This window comes from Moschus berezovskii, chromosome 6 (genome assembly GCF_049115385.1).
Source record: "Moschus berezovskii isolate FMDL1 chromosome 6, NW_MosBer_1.0, whole genome shotgun sequence".
Taxonomy (NCBI): Eukaryota; Metazoa; Chordata; class Mammalia; order Artiodactyla; family Moschidae; genus Moschus; species Moschus berezovskii.
Window position 1 is genome coordinate 114,051,152 of NC_142465.1, and position 22,210 is coordinate 114,073,361.

Consider the following 22,210-nt stretch of genomic DNA (forward strand, 5'->3'; position numbering starts at 1 on the left):
ATTCATGGAGTCAAAGTAGGTGTGAGAAAGAGGGGAGTCAAGGATGACTCTAAAGGGTTAGGTGCCAGTTGCCCAGCTGGGAAAGTCTGGGGAAGAAAAGGTTGACACAATAAGAACAATCAAGAGGTCTGTTTGGGATGTTCTGTGTTTGAGATCCTGAAATAGAGATCAAGAAAGAGAACAGGCAGGGGCTGACAGTGATTTGTTTCCTTTCCTTATATTCCTCTGTCTTTCCTCCAAAACGTCTGTAGCGACTGTGTACTACTTTTGTTATTTTTTTAAACACGTTTTATTTTGAAGAAGTGGTTATAATTTAACCAGACAAAAATTCTGTCTCATGAATAAATGCTGTAGCAGCACCTAACCATATTATTCTCTAATCCTATTTACTTTGTTTTATTTTACTTTATTTTTTAATTAAAAAAAACACATGTATTTATTTACTAAATATTTATTTGGCTGCATCGGGTCTTAGTTGAAGCATGTTCTTTGAGTTTAGTTGCAGCATACAGGATCTTTTTTAGCTGTCGCATGTGGGATCTTTAGTTGCAGCACGTGGAATCTAGTTCCCCAACCAGGGACCAGACCTGGGCCCCCTGCATTTGGAGGGTGGAGTCTTAGCCACTGGACCACCAGAGAAGTCCCTAATCCTATTCATTTTAATTGCTTAACGAGATTTCCTTTATCTATAGCAGGCTCTCTCCACCTTGGCACTTAGCCATTTGGAGCCAGATAATTCTTTGCTGCGGGAGACTGTTCTGGGCACTGTAGAATGCTGAACGGCATCCTTGGTCTCCATGTAATCTAGTACTCTGCCCCCACACCCAGTTTTGACAACCAGAAATGCCTTCAGACATGGCCAAATGTCTCCTGGGGGGCAAAACTGCCCCCAGTTGGGAATCAGTACTCTTTAGTAAGATCCCACTGGGATCACAGAAACTTGGAGTCAGAAGGGAACTCATAGATCATTTAGTCCCATAATTCCTAAAGCCCCATCTCCCAGTGAGGGCCAGTCTGTGCCATTATGAAATAGCAACCCAGTATTCCAGTAACTTGCCTGGAGAATTCCATGGACCGAGGAGCCTGGTGAGCTACAGTCCATAGGTTCGCAAGCAACTTCACACACATGCACACTTATTTGGCTGTGCTGGGTCTTTGTTTCAGCATGCTCTGAGCATCAATTTCCTCACTAATAAACTGAAGAATAGCAGGAGTAATTGTTTCAAAGGATTGTGACAGTAAAATAAAATATATTGTATGCACAGGTTTAGTATGGTGGTGGTGGTGGTTTAGTTGCTAAGTCGTGTCCGACTCCTGCAACCCCATGGACAGTAACTTGACAGGCTCCTCTGTCCATGAGATTCTCCAAGCAAGAATACTGGAGTGGGTTGCCATTTCCTTCTTCACAGGTTTAGTATAATGCCTGACATATAGTTCATTATGTGTTAATTACCATCACTACCTCAGATAAACCTCATAAGAACACCAGGACCTAGGAATTATTGTCCACGTTTTATAGAGTAGGAAACGGAGGCCCAAGGTTCTCTTTCCATTACACCCAGGCTCCTTAGTTTCAAGCAAATAATTTAAATCTGGAGAAATCCAGGCTAAATGCTCACTCAAACTTGGGCCCATTTCAGTCAGTAATTATCTGCAGGAGATTTCCTTACTGTATTAACCAAGTCTACAGCAGAAACACCCCAGTTTTTACTCTGACATTTTCACAGACTTAAATTTTCTAGCCAGAATTCCTAGCACCTTTTAAGCCATCTCTACCATGAAACTTGCAATCAAGTGCTCACCTGCTTAGGAAGCATATTCTCAAGTTCTCTTGCTGCTGATATCCTCTTGACTTGTTTTGTGGGTCTCCTCAAAACCAGAGTCTGATTGGTATGCTCTGTCAGTACAATATTAGCAAAAAATGATCAACAGAATTGTCAGCTATGATGAGAAAAGGAAACAAGAATTTAAATGACTGTGGATTTCTCATCAGACCGTTGAGACCAGAGGCTGTAGAACAACATTGAAAAGACAGAAAGAAAAGAACTGTCAACCCAGAATTCTATATCCAGAAAAAATGAAGGTGAAATAAAGACTTTCTCGGAAGAAAGAAAAGCAAGAGAACTAATTGCCAGCAGGCCTGTTTTAAATGGAGGAGTTTTTTGGTGGGGGGAGGGGATGTAAGAAGGAAAATGATTCCAGAGGGAAACCTGGAACTTCAGAAATGAAGGAAAAGCAACTGAAACTGTAAATACCTGGTTTTACAATATATATATAGTAAATATAGAATATAAATAATAAATATAGAATATATACTGTAAACCTATCTGGTTATATATAGTATATATAATATTGTATTTTCCTCCCCTTTAAAACATGTATGATGATCACTTTGGAATGCTGTATGGCAGTTCCTCAAAATGTTAAACATATGACCCAGCAATTCCACCCTTGGTATACATATACCCAACAGAAATGAAAACATATGTCCACACAAAAAACTTGCATGTGAATGTTCACAGCAGCATTATTTATAATAGTTACAAAGTGCAAATAACTCAAACAGAAAAAAATAAAACCACTATATCTAAAACAGTTGTGGAATGCTTAGTGTTCAGAAGAAACTGTACAGCATTTTTCATACTATAAAAGGGTTTCATTTCTACTCAGTTCAAAATATTTTCTAATTTCCTTTAATTCTTCCTGTTTGACTCATAGGTTTACATGAATTGAATATATATGTAGATTTGGGGGACTTGAAAAGTCTCCCACAAATATTTACCTCTATTTGGAACCCCCTCTATACCTCTTCAGAGAAGGCAATGGCAATCCACTCCAGTACTCTTGCCTGGAAAATCCCATGGACGGAGGAGCCTGGTGGGCTGCAGTCCATGGGGTCGCTAAGAGTCAGATAGGACTGAGCGACTTCACTTTCACTTTTCACTTTCATGCATTGGAGAAGGAAATGGCAACCCACTCCAGTGTTCTTGCCTGGAGAATCCCAGGGACAGGCGAGCCTGGTGGGCTGCCGTCTATGGGGTCACACAGAGTCGGACACAACTGAAGTGACTTAGCAGCAGCAGCAGCAGCTATACCTCTCAATGAGTGGTCCCCAAGTTTGAGGGTTTCTTTAATGGTTTTACTGAGATACAATTTCAGTTCAGTTCAGTTCAGTTCAGTCACTCAGTCGTGTCCAACTCTTTGCGACCCCATGAATCACAGCACGCCAGGCCTCCCTGTCCATCACCAACTCCCGGAGTTCACTCAAACTCATGTCCATCGAGTCGGTGATGCCATCCAGCCATCTCATTCTCTGTCGTCCCCTTCTCCTCTCTCCCCCAACCCCTCCCACCATCAGAGTCTTTTCCAGTGAGTCAACTCGTCTCATGAGGTGGCCAAAGTATTGGAGTTTCAGCTTTAGCATCAGTCCTTCCAATGAACACCCAGGATTGAGCTCCTTTAGAATGGACTGGTTGGATCTCCTTGCAGTCCAAGGGACTCTCAAGAGTCTTCTCCAGCATTTTTTAATGGTTTTACTGAGATATAATTTACATACCTCTTTGCGCCTCCCTTTCTCCATCAAGAAAAAAGATTGCTTAACTTTTTGAATACTGATGATGTATGAAATAATCTAGAATGACACTTAAGAGTTTATGCTCTAACACAGTTTTTTTAGGTTCTGTATTTGTCTATTTGGCATCCATTAATTACAGGGCCAAACTAATAGCCAAAGTTGTTTACATCTCCCGCATGAATCAGAGACCATACTCTGAACCACCTTCTTTATCTAACTCTCACAGTTCAGTTCAGTTCAGTTCAGTTGCTCAGTCATGTCCGACTCTTTGTGACCCCATGGACGCCAGGCTTCCCTGTCTATCACCAACTCCCAGAGCTTACTCAAATTCATGTCCACCAAGTCAGTGATGCCATCCAACCATCTCATCCTCTGTCGTCCCCTCTCCTCCTGCCTTCAATCTTTCCCAGCATCAGGGTCTTTTCAAATGAGTCAGTTCTTCCCATCAGGTGGCCAAAGTATTGGAGTTTCAGCTTCAGCATCAATCCTTCCAATGAATATTCAGGACATTTCATTTAGGATGAACTGGTTGGATCTCCTTGTAGTCCAAGGGAATCTCAAGAGTCTCCTCCAACACCACAGTTCAAAAGTGTCAATTCTTCGACACTCAGCTTTCTTTATAGTCCAGCTCTCACATCTATACATGACTATTGGAAAACCATAGCTTTGACTAGACGGACCTTTGTTTTCAAAGTAATGTCTCTGCTTTTTAATATGCTGTCTAGGTTGGTCATAGCTTTTCTTCCAAGGAGCAGGCATCTAACTCTCACACCAAGCCAATATTTCTCCTGACTTAAATCAACCCGGTCCAGGTGTCATACAACTAGGGACAGCCTTTATGCCATGAAGCCCACCAGATTTATTCAATATAGCCAATCTTATGCTATTTACACTGTCATGTCTGGACTTTCCCAAGGAAATTCCAGTAAAGGCTGTGGCCTATGCCTTCCCCTTACTCCCTTCTGCCTCCTGACAACAATGGAGCTTCCTCCCATAGCCCTGCATGGCAAGCGATGCCTCCCATTTCTAGAACTGAGAATAACGAAGTTTCTTTTAATGGCACTGACCTATGTAGTCACTTAGTCACCTTTGTGTTGGGTTGGCCGAAAGGTTCGTTTAGGTTTTTCTGCACCATCTTACAGAAAAACCCAAATGAACTTTTTGGCCCACCCAATAAATTAACACCCAGGCACAAACAGGTTTCTAACTCAATAAATTCTGTTTTCTGATGGGGGAAAGGAGCAGTAATCATATCTTAGGTTTCTTCTTCCAGTGCCGTCAATCTCTCTTCCCCACAGATATCAACACTGTGCTGAACTCATTATCACAAAAGTAGAACTTAATTAGTGATAACTGAAATGAAAAGACAACTATGTCTTCTCATAAGATGTTAACTTCTTCCAAGACCTAAGGCTAGAACCATAAGTGTAAATGAGGACAGCAGATTAGGTTTAAAACAAAACAAGAAACTAGGGTTTTGAGGATAATAACAATCAAAAGCCTACATTTCCCCTTTGGGTGGTTAATGTACCTTTTGGGCAATCCACTAAATTCTTCTTGGCAGAACTGGCTCTCTCATTGGTTGAATTCATATCACCAGACTCCAGGAGAGAGAAAAAACACACAAAAATCACAGAAGAACAAATTTAGTAAAACTGGTAGTGAGAGGAATACAAAAAGTATACATGCAGTTTCTTAGGTATCTTTCATTGTTCTCAGCAAAGGCACGTAAGGGAGACCTTTCAGCACAGCTCAATACCTCAGCCCTCCATCCTGGGAGCATGGGGAAAAGAGATGCAGAAAACACGTGAGCTGGGGCCTGAGGCAGACTGGGGTTCTAGTCTCTGCCCTGTCACAATGGCCTGTGATCTTGGACAAGTCAATGAACATCTTGATTGCCTCGGTTTCCTCACGGAGTTCTGAAGGGGACTAAGTCAGCTAATGAATACAACGTGCAGTTGTTGCTCATGGTCGAAGTGCTCTGCAGACACTGCATGGTTGTTTATGCAATCACTCACCACACCTCCTTCCGAAGACATTTCATTGAGCAACTGCTAATGTGTCTGGCACTGAGCCAAACCTGAAACCTACTCCCTGCTGAGAGGAGCTACAAGTCTAGCAGGGAAGATAACAGGAAACCACAACTAGCTAAGGTAATTGGAAATTACCACATATTTGTTACAGAGGTAATATAACTCGGGATTAGGTTTGCACATGAGTGACAGAGGCTTGAAATTAATAGTGGTTCAAACGAGGTAGCAATGTCTCTCCCATATAACAGTCTGAAGGTAGGCAATTCAGGGTTTATACATTATTTCTCCTGTGATAAATCTTAGGGACTTTGACTTCTTCCAGCTCTGTTCCACTTTTCCTAAGATACGACCTTCATTCTTAGGGTCCAAGATGGCAACTAGAGCTCCAGTCATCACATTCACATTCCAAGCAGCAGAATAGAGAAAACGACAAAGAGATGAAGGAATCTTCCTTTTTTTTCTAGGAAGGCTCCCAAAAACTGCCACATGGCACATCTGTTTACATCTCATTAACTGGATCTTAGTCACACATGGATGGAAGGAAGGTAAGGAAATGTAACCTTTTCTTTACAGGTTCTGTTTTTAAAAAATTATGTTATGTGTGTTATGTATTTGACTGCACCTGTTCTTAGTTGCAGCATGGGGGATCTTTAGTTCCTGCATGTGGGATCTAGTTTCCTGACCAGGGATTGAAACACGGCTCCCCTGCATTGGGAATGCAGAGTTTTAGCCCCTGGACCACCCAGTAAGTCTCTCTCTTTTCTACATGGGGAGGAAACAACAAATATTGGGAAACAGTTGATAATCTGTAACAAGCAGTACCAGCAGAGTATTCTAGGAAGCCCCAGTGGGAGTGCTTGATTCTGTTTGGGGCAGAGCTGGAGGGCTTCCAAGGAGAGAAGACATTTTCGTTCTGTCTTTAAAGATGAGTAGGAGTTTGGCAGTCTTAAACAGATGGCCCACCAAGTGGCAGACAAACAGCCCTCCAGCCTCAACAATCATCACTTTGCTTTTACATAAATATGATATTTGAATGGGAAGAAGAAAGCTGAAAGGACTTCCCATCCACCATGCAGCTGGTTGTCCAACAGCAGCTGCGTTTTACAGTGTCCAAGTGGTTACTCGGATTTGTTAGAGAAAAGACACTCCCAGAGCTCATTGAAGCATCACGCTCATTGATTACAGGTTTCAGAAAGTTCTGTCGTGAAGCGGAGAATAGTCACAAGGAGATGGTCTTGGTTGAAGTCATTAGACCTTCGCATTTGTTGGAGAGGCAGAAGGATGATGCAGAAAGAGCTCAGAATGACAGCTTTCTATGTCAGCTGAAGTTAGTCATGTGGCCTGGGGCAAGTTTTCACCAGTTTCAGTCTATTTCTCCTTTTGTCAGATAAAGATAATAATGACCTACCATACAGGGATGCTGTAAACGCTAGGAGGATACACACAAAGAAAATCTGCACATGGTGGACTCTCCAAGTCATCTCCCCACCCACCCTCATGTGTTCTGGTCAGCAACCCCCGCTCTGAGCATGTGAGGCACTGTTGGGATGGGGGCGTAAGTTAAGACCCCTCTGGGACCCCCTTCCCACCGCAGCACGGTGGAGATGGGACTGTTCCGCTCTGTCACCCGCCACTCGGATTCCGCACACTGAAGGCCTAGCTGTGATGGGACAGAGCGGCAGCAAGACCAGCTTTCGAGCCACTGTTGACACTCAATCTGGGGAGGCCCAGAAACATCTGTGAGGGACGTGGGCTTGGCAGATCTGGTAGCAGCAGGTACAGGAATGAACTTCAGGAATTTGGGTCATTATTGTTAAATGACCATTATGTACCTCTGCTCTGGAACTTGAGGAAATTCTGGTTAAAATGAGAAAACATTCTGACAGGACATAGCTAGACAACAATTTATGGGACAGCACCTCTCCCTGGATTGAATCTTTAAGAATTAGTACCAATCATGGGCTTCCCTGGTGGTCCAGTGGTTAAGAAACTGCCTGCCAGTGCAAGGGACACGGGTTTAATCCCTGGTCCAGGAAGAACCCACATGCTGAAGAGCAACTACACCCGTGTGCCACAACTATTAAACCTGTGCTCTAGAGCCCAGGAGCCGCAACAACTGAAGCCCTTGAGCCCGGAGCCTGTGCTCCACAACAAGAGGAGTCCCAGTTCACAGTAACTAGAGAAAGCCTGTGAGCAACAAAAACCCAGTGCAGCCCCAAATAAAATTAATTAATTAAAAAAATAGCAGCCATGATGCCCATTTCACAAACACGAACACAAAGGCTCAGATTTGCCCTGGAACTGATACAGCCATCTACCTGATAGGCGGCCTCACCCAGATGAAAATTAGCTCTTCTGAACCAAGCCTACTATGTCTTCCCGCCTTGGCCTGTGGCTCCATGGTGGTCACTCACTTGTAGTTTCCATATTTTGTCACAAATATATAAAAACTTGGGTAGAAATTGTTTTTTCCTGTAACCCTGGCCTCTCCTTCAGTCTAGCCTAGTATGTTTCACTACCTATGTGACATCTCCACTTGCGCCTCTCATAGGCATCTTAAAGTTAACAAGTTCAAAACTCAACTCTTGATAGTCTCCTACCCCAGACCCTACACTTTCCATCTCACAAACCCCACATACCGTTCAGCTGCTTAAGCCACACACTGGGACACATCCTTGACTCCTCCCTTTCCTTCTTATTCACCCCACTCACAAAGCCATCCATTAGCACATCCTGAAAGATCAATATCCCCAAAACACACACTAGGCCTCTCTGCTTCTTGCCTCCTGCTGTCACTGACTCTTCCTTGAAAGTGGAAGTCGCTCAGTTGTGTCCGACTCTTTGCAACCCCATGGACTAGTCCATGGAATTCTCCAGGCCAGAATACTGGAGCGGGTAGCCTTTCCCGTCTCCAGAGGATCCTCCCAACCCAGGGATCAAACCCAGGTCTCCCACATTGCAGGTGGATTCTTTACCAGCAGCCACAAGGGAAGCCCTTCAGTTCAGTTCCGTTCAGTTGCTCAGTCGTGACTGACTGTTTGCGACCCTAGACAACTACAAAAGCCTCCTAACTGGAGTCCTGTCTCCTCCCTTCATCACATTCTCCATCTTCAGAAGACAGTGTGATCTTTTAAAAATAGAAATCAGATGTCACTCCCCTATTTCAGTGCATTCCTGTAGCAGTGAAATTATATTCATCCACCATACTGTGGCTGAGCCAACACTGCAGGATACAGTCCTTGCTACTTTTCCAGGATCAGTTCCTGCCCCTCTTCCATACTCACACTGGGCTACAGGGTCATTGGCCTTCTCCCTGTTCCCTGAATACATCAATTCCCCACTTTGGCTTCAAGGCCTTTGCACATGCTGTTCCCACTTCCTGGAAGGTTCTTTCATTCATTTTCTAATGGCTGACCCCTTCTCGTCCTTTGGTTCTCAACTCAAATGGCACATCCTGGAGGTGTTATTTGTTACACGTTCTCGATGCACTCCGTAAGCTTCCTTAGTGGCTCAAACTGTAAAGAATCGCCTCAATGAGGGAGACCTGGGTTTGATCCCTGGGTTGGGATGATCTCCTGGAGAAGGGAATGCAACCCACTCCAGTATTCTTGCCTGAGAATTCCATGGACAGGGGAGCCTGGCGGGCTACCGTCTATGGGGTTGCAAAGAGTTAACTGGACACAACTGAGTCACTAACACTTTCATTTTTTTTTCTCCATGTACATAAGACCCAGGCCCCAAAGTGAGTGAAAGACTTCAGCTACTCTCCCAGCTTCTTCTGTGGCTGAGCGCAGACATTTTACCTAGGCTCTCGCTCTCAGATGCAATGCACCTGCCTGAGACTTTAAGATGGAAATGGGCACCGTGAGGAAGTGAGGAACCAATCAGACTTTAGCTTCTGGAAAGACTGCAACAGGAGCAACTGGCCTTTCAAGGAAAGAAGAGTGGAGTTCCGAGCATTAGTCCCACTACCATCGGTCAGTGCACGTCATTCTTGGCGGTGCGGCCTCTGAAACTAATGCCCGGGCCCATCCTGGGGGACCGTGTACCACGAACACTCTTTATTATATTCTTCCTGTTTAAAGCAGCTGGATTAGCTTCCATTGTTTGCAAATAAGAACAACGATGATGACTCCTCCTTATAAAGGTCTTATTTGACTCAGTTCAGTTCAGTTCAGTTCAGTCGCTCAGTCGTGTCCGACTCTCCGCGACCCCATGAATCACAGCACGCCAGGCCTCCCTGTCCATCACCAACTCCCGGAGTACACTCAAACTCATGTCCACAGAGTCGGTGATGCCATCCAGCCATCTCATTCTCCGTCGTCCCCTTCTCCTCCCGCCCCCAACCTTTCCCAGCATCAGAGTCTTTTCCAGTGAGTCAACTCGTCTCATGAGGTGGCCAAAGTATTGGAGTTTCAGCTTTAGCATCAGTCCCTCCAATGAACATCCAGGATTGATCTCCTTTAGAATGGACTGGTTGGATCTCCTTGCAGTATAAGGGACTCTCAAGAGTCTTCTCCAACACCACAGTTCAAAAGCATCGATTCTTCGGCGATCAGCTTTCTTCACAGTCCAACTCTCACATCCATACATGACCACGGGAAAAACCATTGCCTTGACTAGACGGACCTTGGTCGGCAAAGTAATGTCTCTGCTTTTTAATATACTATCAAGGTTGGTCATAACTTTCCTTCCAAGGAGCAAGCGTCTTTTAATTTCATGGCTGCAATCAGCATCTGCAGTGATTTTGGAGCCCAAGAAAACAAAGTCTGACACTGTTTCCACTGTTTTTCCATCTATTTCCCATGAAGTGATGGGACCAGATGCCATGATCTTTGTTTTCTGAATGTTGAGCTTCAAGCCAACCTTTTCACTCTCCTCTTTCACTTTCATCAAGAGGCTTTTGAGTTCCTCTTCACTTTCTGCCATAAGGGTAGTGTCATCTGCATATCTGAGGTTATTGATATTTCTCCCAGCAATCTTGATTCCAGCTTGTGGTTCTTCCAGCCCAGCGTTCCTCATGATGTACTCTGCATATAAGTTAAATAAGCAAGGTGACAATATACAACCTTGACGTACACCTTTTCCTATTTGGAACCAGTCTGTTGTTCCATGACCGGTTCTAACTGTTGCTTCCTGACCTGCATACAGGTTTCTCAAGAGGCAGGTCAGGTGGTCTGGTATTCCCATCTCTTTCAGAATGTTCCACAGTTTATTGTGATCCACACAGTCAAAGGCTTTGGCATAGTCAATGAAGCAGAAATAGATGTTTTTCTGAAACTCTCTTGCTTCCTCCATGATCCAGCGGATGTTGGCAATTTGATCTCTGGTGCCTCTGCCTTTTCTAAAACCTGCTTGAACATCTGGGAGTTCACGGTTTACATACTGCTGAAGCCTGGCTTGGAGAATTTTGAGCATGACTTTACTAGCGTGTGAGATGAGTGCAATTGTGCGGTAGTTTGAGCATTCTTTGGCATTGCCTTTCTTTGGGATTGGAATGAAGACTGACCTCTTCCAGTCCTGTGGCCACTGCTGAGTTTTCCAAATCTGCTGGCATATTGAGTGAAGCACTTTCACAGCATCATCTTTCAAGACTTGAAATAGCTCAACTGGAATTCCATCACCTCCACTAGCTTTGTTCGTAGTGATGCTTTCTAAGGCCCACTTGACTTCACATTCCAAGATGTCTGGCTCTAGGTCAGTGATCACATTATCGTGACTATCTTGGTCGTGAAGGTCTTTTTTGTACAGTTCTTCGGTGTATTCCTGCCACCTCTTCTTAATATCTTCTGCTTCTGTTAGGTCCATACCATTTCTGTCCTTTATCGAGTCCATCTTTGCATGAAATGTTCCCTTGGAATCTCTAATTTTCTTGAAGAGGTCTCTTGTTTTTCCTATTCTGTTGTTTTCCTCTATTTCTTTGCATTGATCACTGAGGAAGGCTTTCTTATCTCTCCTTGCTATTCTTTGGAACTCTGCATTCAGATGCTTATATCTTTCCTTTTCTCCTTTGCTTTTCGCCTCTCTTCTTTTTACAGCTATTTGTAAGGCCTCCTCAGACAGCCATTTCGCTCTTTTGCATTTCTTTTCCATGGGGATGGTCTTGGTCCCTGTCTCCTGTACAATGTCACGAACCTCCGTCCAGAGCTCATCAGGCACTCTATCAATCAGATCTAGTCCCTTAAATCTATTTCTCACTTCCACTGCAGACGCGACGCGAGAGACGCCGGCCCCGGCGCAACGAACCACGCAAAGAGGTGCGGCTGTGAGGAGCTACCCCACGCCTGAGGCCAGGGCCGGCGGCCGAGAGGAGCTACCTCACGTCCAACAGGCGGTGGCTGCGCGGGCGCAGGAGGGCCGAGAGGAGCTACTCCGCGTTCAAGGTCAGGAGGGGCGGCCTTGAGGAGATACCCCTCGTCCAAGGTAAGGTACAGCGGCTGCACTTTGCTGGAGCGGCTGTGAAGAGATTTTCCACGACCAAGGTAAGAGAAACCCAAATAAGACGGTAGGTATTGCTAGGGGGCACCAGAGGGCAGACAAACTGAAATCATAATCACAGGAAACTAGCTGATCTAATCACATGGACCACAGCCGAATGTGGTCCCCTGGAGAAGGGAATGGCAAACCACTTCAGTATACTTGCCTTGAGAACCCCATGAACAGTAACAAAGGGCAAAATGATAGGATACTGAATGAGGAATTCCCCAGGTCGGTAGGTGCCCAGTATGCTACTGGAGCTCAGTGGAGAAATAACTATAGAAGGAATAAAGGGATGGAGCAAAAGCAAAACCAATACCCAGTTGTGGATGTGACCAATGATAGAAACAAGGTCCGGTGCTGTAAAGAGCAATATTGCATAGGAACCTGGAATGTTAGGTCCATGAATCAAGGCAAATTGGAAGTGGTCAAACAGGAGATGACAAGAGTGAACGTCGACATTCTAGGAATCAGTGAACTAAAATGGACTGGAATGGGTGAATTTAACTCGGATGACCATTATATCTACTACTGTGGGCAGGAATCCCTTAGAAGAAATGGAGTAGCCATCATGGTCAACAAGAGAGTCCGAAATGCAGTACTTGGATGCAATCTTAAAAATGACAGGATGATTTCTGTTCGTTTCCAAGGCAAACCATTCAATATTACAGTAATCCAGGCCTATGCCCCAACCAGTAATGCTGAAGAAGCCGAAGTTAATCGGTTCTATGAAGACCTACAAGACCTTTTAGAACTAACACCCAAAAAAGATGTCCTTTTCATTATAGGGGACTGGAATGCAAAAGTAGGAAGTCAAGAAACACCTGGAGTAACTGGCAAATTTGGCCTTGGAGCACGGAATGAAGCAGGGCAAAGGCTAATAGAGTTTTGTCAAGAGAATGCACTGGTCATAGCAAACACCCTCTTCCAACAACACAAGAGAAGACTCTACACATGGACATCACCAGATGGTCAACACCGAAATCAGATTGATTATATTCTTTGCAACCAAAGATGGAGAAGCTGTATACAGTTAGCGAAAACAAGACCAGGAGCTGACTGTGGCTCAGATCATGAACTCCTTATTGCGAAGTTCAGACTTAAATTGAAGAAAGTAGGGAAAACCACTAGACCATTCAGATATGACCTCAATCAAATCCCTTATGATTATGCAGTGGAAGTGAGAAATAGATTTAAGGGACTAGATCTGATTGATAGAGTGCCTTATTTGACTATTCTCCCATATTTATTAAGTGAACAAGTGACTCAGTCTCTAAAAGTAGGAGCCCTTATTTATAGCTGAGCCTCACAGGGGAAGCCAGATACACAGTTAGATGCTTTTTTATTCCCACTTTGCAAATTTGCAACATGAAGCTGGAGTAGGGCGTACCACAGGGTAAGACTTAAAACCTGCCGCTCATCCGTTCAACTGTGGACTCCCAGACAGATTGCTGCCACTGAAAAGCACATTTTGAACACAGCCAACTATCTCCCTGAGCAGATGGGAAAGCGTGTCTGCTAAAAGCAAGAGAGAAGCTCGGTCCCCACCGCGGAACTCGATGACTCCCTCCATTCTGGTTTGCCCAGGAAAACTTCAGCTGCTTTTAAGGCTGGAAAGCTTTTGATTATTTCTATTTCTGGGGCAGAAAATGGACTCTCTTAGCTGGGTTTCTGAAATAACTGTAGGAAGGATTTATGTATTCCAGTACAAAGAAAACACATTTGCTTGACACAGTTGTGACAGGCAGTGCAAAAACACTGAATAATATTTTGTTCTCGGTCTGGAGTGACAGCTGTCCCCCCACAGTGCCTGCTCTGCCTGTACTTCTGGAGGCTGACATTTCTACCATGTGTGCATGCTCAGTTGTACTCTTCGTGACTCTTTGCTACCCCATGGACTGTAGCCTGCCGGGCTCCTCTGTCCATGGACTTTCCCAGGCTAGAATACTGGAGGGGGTTGTCATTTCCTCCTCCAGGGGATCTTCCCAACTCAGGGATTGAACCTGAGTCTCCTGTGTCTCCCACATTGGCAGGCAGATTCTTCACCACGGAGCCACCTGGGAAGCCTCCTGACATTTATAGAGCAGTGGGAGACCTGGGTTCGATCCCTGGGTTGGGAAGATTCCCTGGAGGAGGGCATGGCAATCCACTCCAGTATTCCTGCCTGGAGAATCCCCATAAACAGAGGAGTCTAGCAGGCTACAGTCCATGGGGTTGCAAAGAGTCAGACACAACTGAATGACTAAGCATATTATATGCTAAGCAGAGGGTGAAGAGTTGACATAGATGACCTCCTCTATGAAGTCAAGAGATAATTGTTGAGTATCTTCGTTGTGCTCAGTCTATTCCAGGAGCTTGAGATAGAAGAGGGATAAAGGAAAAGAGGTCGTGTCCTCATAGAGTTTATATCCTAATAGGGGGAGACAGATACTGAACAACATATAAATCCTGCAGGAAGAATAGCAGGGGGCTTCCCTGGCAGTCCAGTGGTTAAGACTCTGCATTTCCAATGCAGGAGGTTTGAGTTCGACCCCTACTGGGGAACTAGGAATCACACGTCATGCAGACAAGAAAAAAAAAAGAATAGCAGGGAGCATGATATGTGCTGTATGGGGAATCATAGGCAATATGATACCAGAGAGTGACTGGGGGGGCAGGGACACCGCTAAGGTAATGACAGGAAACTGGAATCTGAAGGGCAAGAAGGAGCCAGCCCTCTCCCTCAGGAACCCTGAGGGAAGCATGTTCCAGTAAAGGTGACAGGCCTGGAGTGTCCCAGAGGCAGAAGCAAGTGCAGCAAGGGGATGGAGGTGAGGAGGCAGGAGGGAGAGGAGGAGGTGGCTGAATTCTGCAGAGCAGCTCAGGCTGGGTTCAGGGGACTGGGCGCACTGGAGAAGCTGGGGAGGTTTAAGCCAGGAACAACCTCAGCCAGTGTGTGTCTGAAAAAGGTCACTCTGGTCGTTGTGTGGCAAGCAGCTGGGGCTAAGAGTGAAAGAGCAGAGCTCAGGAAGAGGCTACGGCCATGGGCCAGGAGAGGAGTGTCGCGCGGGCTGGGAGTCAGGGGTCCTCTTCCCAGGGCCCTGCTTTGCTAAGTTGAGGGCCTCCTGGGAAAGTCAACAGGGCAGTTGGACAGACCAGATGAGTCCTGAGCATGGCCAGGGTATGGAAGGAGATTTGGGTGTTACTGGCATACAGGAAGCCAGCAGACCGTGCTCGCTTCAGCAGCATATACACTAAAGTTGGAACAATACAGCGAAGCTTAGCATGGGCCTGGCGCAAGGATGACATGCAAATTCATGAAGCATTCCATATTTTTCAGACATAAAGAACAGACTTTTGGACTCAGTGGGAGAAGAGGAGGGTAGGTGGGATGATTTGAGAGAACAGATAGCATTGAAACATATACATCACCATATGTATAATAGATTGCCAGTGGGAGTTTATGCGATATATGACGCAGGGCACCCAAAGCCAGTGCTCTGTGACAGCCTGAAGGGATGGGGTGGGGAGGGAGGTGGGAGGGGGGGTGTTCAGGATGGAGGGGACACATGAATGCCTATGGCCGCTTCATATTAATATATGGCAAAAACCATCACAATACTGTAAAGTAATTACCATCCAATTAACATAAATACATTTTAAAAAAGAAAAGAAAGCCACCAGGCCAGACAAAATCACCTGGAAGGGGCCAGGACAGAGCTGACTGATGAGATGGGGAGCTGGCAAGAGACAAGAGGAGGGGCAGCCGGCTGGAGAGGAAGACGCCCAAAAAGTCTGATGACAAAGAAGCTAAGAGAAAAAAGGATTTCAAGGAGATGAGAGCAACCAGCCATATGAAACAGACCAGAAGAGGGATCAGACTGGGGGCCAGGCCAAGCTGGCCAGAGCAGGTGCAGAGGAGCAAAGCAGGCAGGAACCATGGGGTGGCTGAGGAAGAGACGCGGGGCAGACGAGTCTTTCAGGAAATTCTGTGGGACAGGCAGCAAGAAACGGGGGTGCAGAGACAAAGTGGGTTTTCTCTGTAAAGGCAACAGATGCTAGAGGACTGTTCAATGATGGGAGTGAACCAACAGACAGTGGCGAGGGGGTTGTGGGGGGGTGCTGAGGGGGGAACGATGCTGCGAAAAAGACGGTGCCAAGCGCAGGAGTGGAAGCTGAGGGGTGAGGTCCAAGCACAAGGGCGAGGGCCCTTCCTCCTAGACAGCAGACTGCAAGGGTACAGACAGGGGCAGGTGGTCTCAGGGCAGGCAGGTGAGGGCCTTCCTACTGACTGCTGCTGCTGCTTTTTTTTCTTCTATTTTTCTGATTAGGCCCTGTGGCAGGCATGCAGGATCTTAGTTCCCTGACCAGGGATCGAACCCTTGCCCCTTCTGAGGCCTGGAAGGCTAAGAGGGAGGATGGCATTTAGGGTTGGTGGGGACAGGATAATGTAATTAGATTGGTGTTTTGAAAAACTTGCAGGGGTATGAAAGTCTGAGGCAGACGGGAGCCTCCTGTAGTAGCAAAGGGAGCTCAAAGTGGGGTGTTGTAAGTGGAAGGCAGAGGGGTGGTGGTGCCTGGCGCTACACAGGAGGCAAGAGGAACCAGGAGGAGAGGAGCAAGGAGGTGTCGGGAGATGTCCAGGCTATTGGATGAGATGAGGCTCACCAGGGAGGAGGAGATATAAAGATACGCGTGTTGCAGCCTACACTGAAGATGGCTTCCTATCCTCTCTCCTTCCAATCCTGGCACTTCCGGCTGCCCTTTAGTGCCCCCACTCATCCCTGCAGACCTGAGGACCCAGATCCAGGGCCCCTACAGGGCAAAGAGTGCAGAGATGTGCAACCAACCAGAAGTCACTGAAGCTTAGGGGGCTCCAAAGGTCTGGATGTGGGCCTCACACTTACATGACGGCAGCAGGTCCTCCTGTTCTGAGTGGCTTTCCAGACAGAGTACCTCCTAGCAGTGAGGAAAGACATGTCTCTTCCTAGGGAAGAGGAAAAAAATTAGTTCGTCAGTTCCTTCTTGTCTTGAGGGTGACATCAGAGCAGGAGCTCTGAGAGAGCCCCCTCCCTGGAGGCTATGAAAGAGTCACTCGGGTCCGACGCCTGTGACTTCATGGACTGTAGCCCACCAGGCTCCTCTGTTCATGGGATTCTCCAGGCAAGAATACTGGAGCGGGTAGCCATTCCCTTCTCCAGGGATCTTCCCCACCCAGGGATCAAATCCTGGTCTCCCTCATTGCAGGCAGATTCTTTCTGAGCCATCAGGGAAGCCCTGGAAGCTACAACAGCAGCAAGAGGACTGGCATCAGGCAACCCAGAGCCTCTGTCATTCTACTTGCTGAGTGACCTTGGGCAAATGACCTAATATGTTTGATCCCGCAAAAGGGAGTGAATACTAACTATTCAAAGGGCTGATGAGCCAATTAAAGGAAATAATGTCTGCAGAGGGTAAACAGGGCAAGCACTCAATGCACAAGAAGAAGAAAGAAAGCATTGGCTTTAAAAGACAAACAAAAACTCAGAACCTTGCAAAATTGAAATGAATAAATCTTGAACTAAACACTTAAAAGAGGAACAACCTATCAAATTCTTAAGATGTTAAATTTAATATTCACTGAAATGTCATTAAATGTGAAGACAATTTCCAGGTGAGATTTTTTTTTTCCTTTTACTTTGAACTTCCTGGGTGTTCACGATGTCTGCTGGAGGCTAGTTTAGGGTATGTGAGAGCGAGCCTTGACAGAGAACCAGGTCGGAGGATTTCAGTATTAAGGTCCCGCTCTGCCCAGACTAGGGACTTCCCAGGTGGCACTAGTGGTAAAGAACCTGCCTGCCAACGCAGGTTAGACGTAAGAGACAACGGTTCGATCCCTGGGTCAGGAAGATCCCTTGGAGAAGGGAATGGCAATCCACTCCAGTAGTCTTGCCTGGAGAATCCCATCGACAGAGCAGCCTGGAGGGCTACAGTCCACAGGGTCGCACAGAGGTGGACACGACTGAAGCGACTGAGCACAGCGCAGCAACTGCCTGGACTAGGTGGTAGCTGGATGTGGCAGCGGGCACTGGGGATGGTAATCCCTAGCTGGCACCTTACCCTTCAGCAGTCTTCTCCTCTGCGACATTAATTCTTCTCTCCGGAACCTCTCTGGATCCAGTTTTGAGTAGTCCCAGCTGTTATAGCTGTGTGGGCAAGGATATATACCTGAGAAGGAGTTAAGAGTGATCATGAAAACTGCTGCAGAAGAGGAAGGGAGGCAGGAAACAGAAGAGTGAGGCCCCTGAGATACCCCTACTGGTCCTGGGGGGACTGGGCTTCCAGCATGAGCCCTACCCATGCTGGCCTTGCAGCCTGGCATGAGCCACTTCCTCTCCGGGAGACTGGTTTCTTCATTTGGAGAATGGAGATGTGAGGCCAACCCTGCCCCCCCGACAGTGTGAGGATCAGATCACACCACAGATGCGTGAACCTGCCACATGCTATGTAGGTGTGAAGGCACTGTCATTGTTTTTCCTGTCTGTCTCCTCTGCTCTTACTGGAACTCCTTGAAGGCAGGGGCTGGGTCTGATTCATCTCTGCACCTCCAGGGCTTAGTATTGGATCTGGCACACGATAAACAGGCACTTAGTAAAGCTTTGTTCAACATATTATTGTACTTTGTTCAGTACCAGAAATGGCTTTGCCTGAAATGTCGAATGGTGATGCTTAGGGGGCTGATACCTTTCTTTTAAGGAAACCATATGTTTCAGAGTCTTGATTTCTTGGAGTCTGAATCCTCACAGTACAGAAATTCCACTATCTCCTTCAGTTCTTTGATTTAGGAAGGAAAAGCCCAAAGACTACTTAAAAAAATTTGAGCCCTTATACGAAGCTCCTGTCTCCACTGGACAAAGTAAGCGGACAGGAGGTTTATTTCTGGGGGTCAACTGGGTGAGGCGGCACAGCCTTGGACAAAAACGGGAATCGGAAGAAAGAACAGGAAGGACAGAGTCGGAATGGGAGGTGAGACGGCGCGGAGGTCCAAGACGGCTGCCCAGTGGGGGGGCCGGGTCTGACGCCTGCTCTCAGTGCTGCGTGTGTTCAGAGGACTGGGAATTGTGTGATGTGAAGGGTGTGTTAACCAATCTGCTTGTGGTAAAAACTTCACAACACATCCATGCATCAAATCTTCACGCTGTACACCTCAGACTTCCACAATGTCATATGTCAATTATATCTCAATAAAGCTGGGGGAAATTTTCTTCCCTGACACTAACGACTCAGGGGGCCTAGACTGCTTATCAAACAATGTAGCTGATGCTCACCATCTCCTTCCCTGGAATTTTGGTGCATGATAGACAGGTGCCTACATGAGCAGTCCCCAATAACAACCTTGGGCACTGTTTCTCTAATGGGCATCTGGGCAGAACCATCACACACGTATGGCTACATGTTCATTGCATCGGGATGAGGGGCTCTGCATCAATGGGAGGAGGAAGCCTGCACGTGAATTCCTTCAAACTCTGCCTGTCTGTCCCTTAGGATCTGGTTATGTATCCTCACTCCATTGCAATAATAAATCTTAGCTATAAATACAACTGTATGCTGAGATTTGTGAGTTCGACCACATCTCCTGACGTGGAAGTGATCCTCAACACAGGAGGAAATGTAAAAAGTGCTTACTGAGCACAGCACGCAGTCCACAGGGGACTTCTCAGCTTTCAATGACTTTAGAAGATATCTGGGTTGAGATAGGGCGAGTGAGGAAGGAGACTGAAAAATAGTTGAAAAGCAAACATCAAGCTGGCACTGTGGTGTGCTGCAGGGAGAGAGACAACCCTTGGTCACGTGGGGTCACACTGGGGGTGGAAGGTAGGACTATCTGGCCAGCACACGGCAGGGGGTTCCTGGGTCCACTCATCTACAACACATGGTTAACTGGCAGGATTGTGCTGAAACCTGCTCCCTGCAGATGCAGCCAGGGACAAAGTGGGACAAGGACTGTCTCAGACTGCTTGAGGAAGCAAGTTCATGGGTACTCCTTGGGATCTAACTGCACAGTTTACTTTCCTGATTGTCAAGGAGAGAAAAGGACAACTGCCTCAATGAGGAGGTGTGATGGCAAATAGGAGCCTACCTGGGCTCTGGTGGAAGACGTGTATCTGGAATGGCTTTCCCAGGAGAAAGCAGCCCCCTCTCACCTGAAATCCACAGGCTCATCGTGTTACAGATGTCAGACTTGAACTCGTGCGTGTTGAACCAGGACTGAGGGAAGCAGCAGCAGAAGCTGGTGTACAGGGCTTTACTCAGAAGCGACGGCAACCTCTAGGGGGCGAAAGGAGCCCGGGCAATGTTCTGGACATCTCCACACCCAGAAAAGAGCCCCTGACTTTAGAAAGGACCTGTGATAAAACACTCTGCCTGACACTGTGCTACCTTCCTGATCACACGCTTAGTGTTCGTGCTAAGTCGCTTCAGTTGTCTGACTATCTGCAACTCCATGGACTGTAGCCTGCCAGGCTCCTCTGTCCATGGGATTCTCCAGGCAAGAATACTGGAGTGGGTTGCCTTCTCCTTCCAGGGGATCTTCCTGACCCAGGGATCGAATCCACATCTCTTACGTCTCCTGCATTGGAAAGTGGGTTCTTTACCAGTAGTGCCACCTGGGAAGTCCCATGAGGGGAGCAATTTCCATCTGCAGCTGCCAGATATCTAGGTGGACCCCTTATCCTACGTGGGGACCACACCTCAAACACCGTGCTGTGTTGGCCAGCAACCTTCCTCTCCTCCAGTTCCTCTGAACATGGTCTGTGGCTCAGCCCTTTCTACCACCTGGTCAAAGAGTAGCTCAAAGATGACAAGTACATTTGACATACCCATCTTGTTCCATCCCAGAGATAATATTAAGTCTTACTTACTGAGTTTTTTTGTGCACAAGTGGTACTGCTGTTTCTTTTCAGCTATGCTCAGGCTCAGATTATACATTTATATCTGGCTTTATTCATTTAACATCATAACATAAATACTTCCCCAGGTTATTATGAACTTTTTGGAATTTTTTTCCAAAAGTGACCTTCATAATACTGTGTGAGTGGCCATTTCAAAATTTACTTAAACATGACAAGATAGTGTCATGTTTCTAAGACTTTGCATTACAAATTATACAGAGTAATTATATTTATTTATGAAGTTAGCTCAGTATCTGGCACATATTAGGCAGTTAAAAATTTGTTGAACGCATGAATGAAAGCAGTTTTTACTATTTATTAGGTTATGACTTGCATTAGATGGTATAATAATAGTAATCATGGCAGCTATTATATACTGGGGGTGCATCAAGTGCTGGGTGATATGTCAGATGTCTTACAAACACGATCTCATTTAATCCTTAGGACGACTTGGTGAGAGAGGCATTATTAAATATTACCCCCACTTTATGGATGGTGAAGCAGACACAGACAGCCTAAGTGACTTGCTAAGCAGACGTTTCATCGGTGTAAGTGCCTTTCAGCACATCTTTATCAATCTACTCTCCACTCAGACCGTCCAAGGGAAATCCCTGTATCCTTCATAATCCTGGGAGTCACACTTTTCAATCTATGTGATCTAGCAGGTAAAAAGGGGAATCGAAGGATTACTATTTTAATTTATATTTTTGATTGTTGTCAAACATGAACTTTTTTCCCCATTGTATTTCTTCCCTAGTGAATTTCTGGCTTATGTACTTTGTCCGTTGGTCCTTTTTTCCTACTGATTTGTAAGACTTCTTTGTGTTGTGTGGCAAAGAGCCAGACTCAACTGAAGCAACTTAGCATGCAGCATGCATGCATATGAAGATACCACAACTTACTAATTATTTTCTTATGGAAAGAATGTTAAGGGCATTAACTTGGAACGAGCAGTGAATAGCTATCTAATATGATTTGTTTTGCCTAAATAGTGGTTGATGCTCACTTTCAAGAGAGCCTCTTCGTAATGGGTCCTGGATTCACAAAACAAAAGAAAAGCATAGTTCTGGGCTATCCGGTCGAACAGCTTGCTCTGGACCTCCTTCTTTGGCTACCAGGAATACAAATAGAGAAGGAATTACAAGAATTACTTGTTGAAACAGTCAAGGGCTGAGAACTAAGTGTTTCTCTCATTTTTAGGAATCTTATTCACAAGG

At 46.0% G+C, this 22,210-nt stretch overlaps 1 protein-coding gene and 1 non-coding gene across 2 annotated transcripts in view; one reads left to right on the top strand and one right to left on the bottom strand.

The window, feature by feature from the left end:
• The window catches only part of FAM227A (family with sequence similarity 227 member A), a 59,299-nt gene that overhangs the window by 17,738 nt on the left and 19,351 nt on the right, over window positions 1-22,210 (bottom strand). The window contains exons 8-13 of the mRNA XM_055396047.2: window positions 22,000-22,104; window positions 20,247-20,370; window positions 18,163-18,270; window positions 16,971-17,050; window positions 5,106-5,175; window positions 1,803-1,897 (exon numbers count right to left, since the gene is read on the bottom strand). Coding sequence (XP_055252022.2) covers window positions 1,803-1,897; window positions 5,106-5,175; window positions 16,971-17,050; window positions 18,163-18,270; window positions 20,247-20,370; window positions 22,000-22,104 — 582 coding nt within the window. The remainder of the gene's footprint in view (window positions 1-1,802; window positions 1,898-5,105; window positions 5,176-16,970; window positions 17,051-18,162; window positions 18,271-20,246; window positions 20,371-21,999; window positions 22,105-22,210) is intronic.
• LOC129537361 (U6 spliceosomal RNA) lies at window positions 15,294-15,400 on the top strand. The gene has a single exon (XR_008682014.1). It is a non-coding gene; the product is annotated as a U6 spliceosomal RNA (small nuclear RNA).